We start from the raw sequence: 10282 nt of genomic DNA on the forward strand, positions 1-10282 counted from the left end.
CCTCCCAACTGTCAGACCTTCAGCCCACTTGACTTTTAAATCCTCACCTTTCCCTCTGCCTTCTCTCCTCTCGGGAAAGGAACTTTGCAACTCCCATCCCCCCTCAAATTCTAGGATTCTAGAGGTTTACATCCCTGCTCTGACACTTTTCAGCTATGTGAACTTAGCAGCTTTCTTAACCTGAGTCTCAGTTTCCTTATCTGTAAATGGAGTTGGTATCTGCCATAACAGGTTGAGAATGTGCCTGGCAGGTATCAGGCATGGGGCACTCAGCACACACTAGTCACTTCTTTTGTGGGGCCTACTCTACCAGGCAAATCAATCAAAGATTTTGATGGGAAAAAAGGACACAATCAGCCATTACTTGACAACTTTTTATTTCAGCCTTTACATCCTCCTTCCAGGCTGCCGGATATCTCTGTCCCCACCCAACTACAGAGGCAGCCTGACCCCATCTTGTGCTTTTTTTTTTGGGGGGGGGGGGGGATAGGCATTGTACCTTTATAGAGCTTGTACACCTGCACCAGGATTGGGGTCAACACCTCACCCCACCAGCTGGGCCTGGCCAGGACATGGGCTCTGGGCAGCTCGTAACCTCTGTAGAGACCCAGAATCTATGAACAAGAGCAGCCATCCCCCACCTCCACTACTCAGGACTCAGGGAGAAGGAGATGGGAGTGTACAAAGACCCCAGAGGCACCTGTCAGGAGAGCAGGACTTGCTGCGGAGAAGGTAGAGAACCCGGTGAGATTCTTGAGGTGCCTTTGTCTCCAACCAAGGCTCCTGGCCCTCTTCCTGGGGCCAGTGCCAACTGCCCCCCACCCCCAGCCAAGCCCAGAGCTGGGGCACCCCATCCCTTCCAACTAGCCAACAAGAAACAAAAGCAGCAAAAACGCCAAGCTCCATTGCTAGGGAAGAAAACCACCCTAAGTATTAAAAATTAAATTAAAACTGAAGCCCCAGTCAACTGAGCCAGCAGTGAGCTGGTGATTGCAGACACACAGACAGCCCCCTTTCTTCCCCAAGCTCCAGGGTCTCCAAAGACAGCAGGAAAGGGCCTCAGGGCCAAGTCTGTCTGTACCCAAGAGGGACCGTCTGGGGAAATACAGGTTGGGGCATATGTGTCCTCAGGTGGTCCCCATTGTGGGGTACTGAGGACTGTAAACATAACCCAGCTTGAAGGCCGGGGGGTGTCCCAGCCCCCCCGAGATTCTCCCTGGATGAAGAATGGCCACTGTGGTGAGTAGAGTGAAACAGCAGTCGGCCTTGAAGCAAATCAAGACCTGGTCTCCCCATCAGAATATCGGGGGTGGAGGTGGGCTGGGGCTGTAATGGAGCGAAGGGGTTCCAGAAGCCAAACACAGCTTGGCAGCTGTTTCTTTGCTGTACCAGATCAGCACCCGGGCCTTTTCTGGGTGCCGAGTCAGCTCACAGCCACCCATCCCTGGGGAAACCTGCTGGAAAGTCAGTTCAGGCCACGGCTGCCTAGCCCAGGACTGGACAAGGTCAGGTGAGCCGAGAGGCCCCACCCCAGGCTCCGGCTCCAGTTCCGGGAGAAGCAGACGAAGGATGTGATTAAGGAGTGTCAGGAGGGCATGTGAGACCCGCCACAGGGACACAGACCTGGCCCAAGCCACAGGGCAGCTACTGCGCCAGGAGTACCTTCTCGAGGCCTGGCTGACGCCCAGGGTAAAGTCCGGCCTGGGCCCCACTCCAAGCCAAGAGCCCTCGGGACTAGGCAATCTCACCATACGGGTCTCGCAATAAAAAACCTGCGCCTGCGCCGCCTTCTGCAGCTGCTGCTGGAGACGGCCAGGCGGCCTGGAGCAAGAGGAGGTCAAACCCAGGTGTGGGGTGGCACAGCCAAGGCGCTCTCTGTCCACGTCGTGGTCCAGTCAGGAGCCACCGGGCCCAAGGCTGACGGGGGCATCGCCTTTCAGGCCACAGATCCTCATGTAGTCCCAGTCACCCCAGCGGGGGCCCGTTACCAGCAAGAGGCCTTGGCCGGGTGACTCCGGCGCGGCCTGGGGCTAGAGTTCCCCCGAAACCAGCCGGCGGGCTTCGGGAGGCTCCCCCAGGCCCTGGATCCTCGGTGGAATCGGGGGCGTGGCCCCTGCGGAGTCACACCGGCCCTAAAGCGGCCCTCAGAACCCAGCATCTTGTCAGAGCAGAGTCCCGGAGAGCGGGGGCCACCGGATTTCCCTCGGGACCAGGCCTCCCGCTCTCCCTCCGGGCAGGGCCTGTGAGGCTGGGGCCCGCGTCTGGGGTCCGTGCAGAAACAGGCCCCCCGCTCCGGCGACCTCAGGGCTGGGCCCGGCTCCTGAGCCACTGGCTCCTCAGCGCCCTCACCTCCTGCCCGTACCACTCGTGTAGCCGGGCAAAGGAGGCCGCGTGGAGGGGCCCGTTGGGCGCCGAGGCCCGCCGCCGGGGGGGCAGGGGCGGGGGCACGGGGCCAGGCCGCGCGCCGGCGGGGGGCTCGGCGCTCCACACGGCGCAGCCGTTCTCCTTGGGCGGGAGCGCGCGGGGCCGGCGCGGGGGCAGCGGGCAGCCCCCCGCCCGCACGGCCGCCAGCTGCTGCTCCAGCTCGCGCACCACGAGCCGCAGGTAGTCGAAGCTGGCCCGCGACAGCGCCTTCACCCAGCCCTCCATGGCGGCCTGGCTCTCGGCGGCCAGCACGTAGGTGCGGGCCCGGGCGCCCGCGAAGCGCACAGCGAAGGCGAACTCCTCGGCGGCCTCCACCAGCTCCACCGTGCAGCCCTCCAGGATGATGACGCCCACGGGCTCGCGGCTGGCCGCGTCCTCGAAGTAGAAGAGCATGTTGCCGCGCAGCACGAACCAGCGGCGGTGGTAGGCCGCGTGCCGGCCGCCCTTCTTGTACAGGAAGCCCGCGTTGTCCACCGGGGCGTCGCAGGTGGCGTAGAAGGCCAGGCTGCGCTCGTTCAGCTTCATGGCGCCGGGGGCCGGGGCCTGTCCCCAACCAGCACACAGCGGTTACTCACGCGGCCGGCCGCCGCCACCGGGTCACCCGGCGCCCCACCCCCACCGCGGCCTGGCTGCCACCCTCCACGCCCCTCTTGGGCAGGCGAGGACGCTGAGGCTCCCCGGGCAGAGGCGGCCTGCCCCGGCTCACACAGCTCTTCAGGAGCAGAGCCAGGGCCCAAACCCTGACCGGGCCCAGAGGCCGCCTCCAAAAGAATACTGTGGATGACTAGCGCATGCCAGGCGTTTTACAGATATTAACTCATTGAATCTCGCAGCAAACCTCAGCTGGCAGGGCCTAGCATCACCCCTGTTTGACCGATGGGGGAACAAAGGACAGAGAGGTTCGTCCCTAGCAGAAGGGCACAAAGCAAGTTGGGCGGAACTGAAATTCAAACCCAGGCCTCGGGTTCAGGCACTGCTGTTTCCATCATCCCCTGAAACCAGACCGGCTGTCTCTCTGTGGTCCCTTTCAGGTCCCAGCTCTGCTTTCATAACTCAGCTTTGACTTGCCTGGCCATGAAATGGGGATATGAACGGAACCTATTTCAGAGGGCTGCAGAGACTCCAGTCATCAAACATTTATTAAGCACCTACTACGTGCCAGGTACCATTCCAGGCACTAGGAATAGAGCAGTAACAAGATCACTGCCCTTGTGGTACTGACATGCTGGTGGCAGGTGAGGAGGGCAGACAATTAACCAACAGGTGAAACGTGTGCCAGATGGTCTTCAGTGCTGTAGAAAATACAATGCAGGGAAGGGGCCAGGGTTTTAGGGGCAAAAGGAATGTTTGATTTTAATGAGAGTCAGGAGAGTACTGAAAAGTAACATCTGAGCAGAGACCTGAAGAAGGTGAGGGACATACCAGGCTGAGGGAACAACAAGTGCAAAGGCCCTGAGGTAGGAACCTGCTGCTGTGCTTGAGGAACAGCCAGGAGGCTGGTGAGGCCAGAGCAGAGTGAGGAAAGGGAGAGGCAGAAAAGGCTGTTATGAAATGATCCAGGTAAAGGGGACAGGGCTTGGCCCACACTTACAGGGAGGGGATGGGGAGAGCATCGTGTACTCACTTAAAGCAGAGGACTCTAATTCTATACATTTGGCCCAGTGATTTTTATCTACTTCCCTGAAAGAGTACATGATGGGGGCAACATTGGCCAGACAGGACTTATTGGGAGGTGGACTGTGGGCCCCCAACGTGGCCATACCTTCCCTGGGGGTTTTCCATGGCCACTTCATTGGGGCTTCTGTATAGGACAGTAGCTATATTTTTCAAGAGGCAGAGCATGTAAAGTCCCTGGATTGCAGAAGGTGCTCAATTAACATTCATTCCCCAGCCTGGGTGTTGCCTTACTCAGGGCTTGGAGGAATGAGGTATGGCTGGTGACTCTCCTGGGAGCATCTGGCCATAGTGGGGCCCAGCCAGGCAACCAGAGCAGAAGGGGCAATTGCTTCCAACTGAATCCACCTCATCTAACTTGCCTGGGCAGTCAAGGAAGGCTTCCTGGAAGAGGCAACACAAGCTATGACTGACCTAGCAGCAGGGCCAAGGCCAGAGGCCCTGAAGGCTCAGGGTGTTTAATCCCTGCTCTGCCTACCTGACAGACTGCAGACACAGGCTGCCCTGCTCTAAGCCTCAGTTTCTCTCTCTGCAAAACAGGACTCATACATTCTCCCCAACACCCCAACTCCATGTGGACCCTGGCTCCATTTCTCACAGGAACCACCCACCCTACTTGCCCCCATCTCCCTCCTACCTCTCAGGCCACCGCTTGCCTCCCTGCCCTCTGCCCAGTCTGGTCTCGGCTTGCTCTTCTCTGGGTTCAAATGTCAGCTCTGTAGTGTCCAGGATGCGTGACCCCAGGCAAGCGTTAAGCTTCTCTGGGCCTTTGTTTCCACATCTGAAAAATGGGATCATAACAGCACCTAAGTCAGGGTGTTGTGACAATGACATAGTGACTATGTAGAAGGCACAGAGCATGGTGCCCGGCACACAGCACACACTCAGCAGTGGTAGCTGTAGACATTCTTCGCAGCCTTGCCAAATGCTCTCCTCAGCACTCCGTCTCAGCAAATGGCTTTAGCTTTCTCCCCTCACCGCCACTCTGCACCCATCAGGCCCAGTTGATTCCCAACCCCACCCCCCGCAACCTCTTCCAAATCAGTGGCCTAATCTCTGCCCTCTACCACCTCCCCACTCTAGGTCTCTATTGTCACTCGCCCAGACAGCTGCAGTCACCTCCTGTCTCCCTGCTTCCACACTTGCCCCTTCCCTGTCTGTGTTCTTCAAGGTAAGAGCCAAACTCCCTCCTAGGCCCCTCCCTTGACCCCACTATAATCCATTCCCCACAGAGGGATCCTGTTAATAAGATAAGTCCAACCACACCCCTCCTCCACTATAAACTCTCCCATGGCTCCCTACTTGTCCCAGTATTAAATTCGGTCCTCCCCATGGCCTCCAGTTCCCCTCCCCTGCCTCTCTCCCCCTTGCTCATTCGGCTCCAGCCACCCTGGCCTCCTTACTGTTCCTCAAACACAGCAGCCTTTGCCCCTCTGTCTGGACTGCCCTTCTCCTAGCTTCACACGGCTGACTTCTCATCCTTCAGTTTCAGCTTGACCATCACCTCCTCAGGGAAGCAGTCCCTGACCACCCTGTACACGTGAGCCCCCACCCCCATCCCCCGTCACTCTCCCATACGCCAACCTGAAATTACCTGGGTTGTCTTTGCCTGTTCTAGGAGGGCAGAGGGCTTTTTGCCTGGATTCCAGTGCCTGGCATGTAGTTGGTGCTCAAATACCTGTTGAATGAATCAGACGATTATCTTCTGAAACCTCTCAAAAGGGATCTTCTGATCCCTCCCATAAGAAGGGATCTATTCCTCAACCCGCACTCATAGATGTGGAAAATGGAGACCGAGAGGTGAAGTAACTTGCCAAAGGCACAATGCTGTACCGAGTCATATGCTCTAGGCAACCAGCACAAAGGGGCTGATCTTGGGGTCTCCTCACCCCATTAACAGCCAAGGAAGAGCAATTTACCTGATGCTCAGCAGCCCTCCTCCCGCTACTGCCCAAATGGGGCCAGCCTGGCCCAAGGTCACCAGCCAACCCTTGCCTCCTCCAGCCCAGCTAAAAGCGAGAGGGAAAGAAGCAGCAGGGGTGTGGGCTCTGGCCTCTGGGAGGTTCTGGTCACACACTTATCTCCTCACACTCATGCTGTTTTCCAGGAAGTTCAGAGTCCGCTATGGGCACTGCTGTTGATTCAACAGCCCATGGCCAGGCAGGAAGCTAGAGGGAGCCTGGCCTCCCTCTGGTTCCAGGGCCAAGCTGTCCCCTCGGCTTAAGACTGTCACTTCACTTTCGCCAGCCTCAGTTTCTTCATCCGCCAAATGGGCTGTGGAGTGGGTCCAATGGGCTAGAACAAGGAAAACCCACTGGCAAACTATGGGAAAGGCACCAAAAGCACTGCCTCAGTGAGTCAGGCTGAGCCTCACTTATAAAATGAGAATATTAATATCCATCCCTCTGGGAAGGACTGAATAAATCCTGATGAGCCATTCTGCAAAATGTTTAGCAGGTAGTGAGCATTCAGGGAAGATGCTGTCCAAATGGCAAATAATTAGCTCAAGGTCTCCAGGGACATAGCTGACCCAGAACCCAGGACTCTGGGGAAATTGAGGCATGGCAATTTGGCACACAATTCAAGAAGCCAGACCGCAGGTGCTGAGACTGAATCCAGCTGCCACAAGTGTCCCCTAACAGTGGGCATGGGGGACAGGGTGTGGCAGCTACAGGCAGAAAAAACGTGCGGAGAACCCTGAAGAGCGCCTGACCAGCGCTTCCCCGAGCAGGGCCACAGGGACGCCAGGACCCCCGCCCCAGGCTCTAGGCTGCCCCGCAGGTTCTCCAGGTCTGGCACTGTTCCTGGCTGCCCTCTGTCCCTTTGTGTCTGGTGTGTCCCTTAAAGAACATCCAGAGCTCCAGATGAGGTGGTCAACGGCAGAAGGTGGGAGCCAGAGTTCCGCCAGAGGCGGAGGCCCCTTATGGGGCGGGGGATCACCGGCCAAGTTCGGCCCGGGCAGCTGGGATTCCTAATGGGTAAATTACCAGTGACGTGGAATCGCAAATGAGCAGCTGTCCAGCAGAGGTCTCCCCAGACGGCCGGGGGACCCCGAGGCCCACGACGGCCCGAGCCCGGTCCCGCGTCCCCTTGCAGGGCCGCCCGTAGGTCCCCCCACCAGGCCGGCCTTACCTCGCGGAGCAACCTAGGGAGGCGGCGGCGGCAGCGGGACGGGATAAGCGGGGCCAAAGGCGGCCCGGCCATGGCCCGGGACCCACTCGGTGGCGGCGGCGGCGACGCTTTGTCTCCGGGGCCGCCCGGCCGGCGCAGCCGCGGGAGAGCGCCACTCGGACGGAAGGAGGCGGGGACAGCCGGACTGTCCGCGACCCGCGGGCGCGCCCCTTTAACCCTTCCCAACCCACTCTTGCCAGGCCCGCCCCCGCGTTCGTCCCACCCCCGGATTGGCCAGCCCCGGCTCGACACGCCTCCTGGGTTCGGCACGCCCCCGTTGGCACGCCCCCAAACTACTCTTAAAGGGACCGCGACTAGTTCACGATCACCGCCCCCCCCCCCGCCCCCACCCCCTCCCCACCCCCGCCGTGCCTTATCCCAGAAAAGAGGCCTAGATCCCTGAGATCCCACGCGCTTCCATGGGTAAGGACAGAGGGCGGATTCGCCCGGAAAAAACCTCTGGGGTCTTGGGCGGGACCAGTCGTTGCAGCCCTAGGCCTGGAGTCAGAGCTCCTCCCTGGCTAGCGTTGCTAGGTTTCGCAAATTTAACTCCCTGCTAAATCTGACAAACAACTATGCTGAAAATTTGTAATTTATTTTAAAAATCTGAATACAGCACATTTTGGACGTTTTTACAAAGTCAGTAGAGGACTGTATTATATGCATAGGGTACCTGGCAACCCTACCCCTTGCCCCATTGAAGAGGGAAAGTTCACTGAATTGAGTTGGAAAGGCGTGAATTCAAGTCCCCCTGAGTCATTTATTTAAGCACTGTGGGCCTTTGAGAAGTCACTTCACTTCTGTAGGCCTGTTTCCTCAGCTGTAAAATAAAGACATTCATTGTATGTAAAGTTCATGGCACACAGTAGGTGCTGTCTGCAAACAGGAATTGCTATTATTTTTGTTCCACACAAAATAATACAGTTCTACCTCCCTGGACCTTTGTTTATTTCCTGCTCTTGCTGCCCCCTCCTCACCACCCTCCAGGCCTCAGTCATTGTCCAGTCCTGGCCTGAGGACAGGAGAAGAAACAGGACAGACCAGGATCATTTATTCATTCTATAGCCTCTTACTAAGCGCCTACTGTGTGCCAGTCACTGTTCCTGAATCAGCCAACAAATGAGTTCTGGAAATGATTTGCACCTGGAAGATAATCAGCCACAGCAGTGGGGTAGAAAGAATGAGAGTGAGGTTTTAGACCTCAGAGAAAGTCAGAGAAAGTCTGTCTGAGGAGCAGAGACCTGAATGAAGTGAGGGAGACCATTATCCCAGGCAGAGGAAACAGCCAAGTGCAACGGCCTGAGATGGGACCATCCCAAGCCTGTCTGAAGCACAGAGAGCCGGCCAATTGGATCTGGAATCAAGTGAGCAAGTGGAAGAATGGTAGGAAATGAGGTCAGAGAGTATTGGTAAAGCCCGGTTGCTTAGGGCCTTGTGGGTCATAAGAAAGCTTTATTTTGAGAAGCGTGGGGAGCCACGGGAGGGCTTGGAGAACATGAGAGTAACATTGTCTGTCTCAGGTTCAGTATGGTCCCTGGCTGCTATGAGGAGGATGGAGTGATTGTAGGGAGCAAGGGTAGAGGCCAGGAGTCCGGGGAGGATGCTATTTTGGTCGTCTAAGCAGTGGAAGCGGAGAGGAGTGGTTGAATTCTGGAGCTTACCTGATAGTAAAACCAGCACAAGAGGAAAGTAGGGCCAAAACCCACAGCCTGAAGAGAGACAGATACCTAATGGTATCTGATATTGGCCAAGCCCCTGAATCCAGCTGTTGCAGGTGCCATCATAATTCTTCAGCAGGGAAAGGCAGGCTGGAATTTCCCCGAATGTAGACACTCCCCAGATAAGGAATATGCCAGGCACAAAGGAGTTTTGGTTTTGTGGGGAAAATCTCCCCGGGGTCTGTGCACCTTGGCTCTCAGAGCCCTTTCTGCTACGTTTAGGTTTGGCATGGGTGAAAGAGGCAGAACTCGGAAAGCAAGAGCCCGGCGTCCTTTTTAAAAAATTCCTTATTATTTATTTTAATTTTAATTGAGATGAAAATCACACAACAAAAAGTTAACCATTTTATTTGTTTGTTTGTTTTATTTTATTTTATTTTTAAGTAATCTCTACACCCAACGTAGGGCTCAAACTCACAACCCCGAGATCAAGAGTTGCACCCTCCACCAACTGAGCCAGCTAGGCGACCCCAAAATTAACCATCTTAGAGTAAACACAATATATAGCATGGTGACTAGTTGATAACACGGTTTGTATAATTGAAATTTGCTAAGAGAGTTGAACTTAAATGTTATCACACACACACACACACACACACACACACAATGAAACACATTGATGAATGTGTTAATAGAGTAGAGGAATCCTTTCACAATATTTATATATTTCAAAACATCAGTATGTATGCTTTAATATCTTACATTTTATTTGTCAGCTATACCTCAATAAAGCTGAAATAAATAAAAGAAAAAAGATACGGCTTCCAACTTTAAAAAGTCACCAGCACAAAACAAGCAATTCAGTGAAATCGAGTACATTCATGATGTTGTATAATCACCAACACTATCTAGTTGCAGAACATTTCTGTCACTCCAAAATAAAACCCCACATCCATCAGCAGTCACTCCCCATTCTCCCCTCCTCCTAGCCCCTTGGCAACCATCAATCTACTTTCTTTTTTTTTCCCCCTGGAGGTAGTGTTGACACACGATGTTATATCAGTTTCAGGCGTACAACATAGTGATTCAACAACTCTGTACTTCTGCTCTGTTCACCACAAGTGTAATCACCGCCTGTCACCATGCAACACTGTTTTTTTTTTTTTTAAGTTTATTCACTTATTTTGAGAAAGAGCTCGCGCATGCACACAGGTGAGGGGGCAAGGGGCAGAGAGAGAGGAAGAGAGGGGCACCTGGGTGGCTCAGTTAAGCATCCGACTGCAGCTCAGGTCAGCTTTGGCCGCAGCGGACAGCTGAGCATCTTTGCAGCTGGGAATTGGGGAAGCTGGAGAAGG

At 55.5% G+C, this 10282-nt stretch overlaps 1 protein-coding gene across 3 annotated transcripts; it reads right to left on the reverse strand.

Moving 5' to 3' along the window:
* Positions 1–369: 369 nt before the first annotated feature.
* On the reverse strand, positions 370–7460 carry PHETA1 (PH domain containing endocytic trafficking adaptor 1). 3 transcript variants are annotated; one of them, XM_042962722.1, is made up of 4 exons: positions 7231–7460; positions 5693–5776; positions 4736–4879; positions 370–2967 (listed from the first exon to the last, which is right to left on the reverse strand). In XM_042962722.1, the coding sequence occupies exon 4, from the start codon at positions 2947–2949 to the stop codon at positions 2302–2304; it is 648 nt and encodes a 215-aa protein (XP_042818656.1). In that variant the 5' UTR covers positions 2950–2967; positions 4736–4879; positions 5693–5776; positions 7231–7460; the 3' UTR covers positions 370–2301. The 3 variants fall into 3 exon arrangements, with proteins under 3 accessions (XP_042818656.1, XP_042818658.1, XP_042818657.1); XM_042962724.1 differs by lacking the exon at positions 7231–7460 and adding an exon at positions 7086–7131; XM_042962723.1 differs by lacking the exon at positions 7231–7460 and adding an exon at positions 6188–6206.
* Positions 7461–10282: the final 2822 nt, after the last annotated feature.

The sequence above is a fragment of the Panthera tigris genome, chromosome D3 (assembly GCF_018350195.1).
Source record: "Panthera tigris isolate Pti1 chromosome D3, P.tigris_Pti1_mat1.1, whole genome shotgun sequence".
Classification (NCBI taxonomy): Eukaryota; Metazoa; Chordata; class Mammalia; order Carnivora; family Felidae; genus Panthera; species Panthera tigris.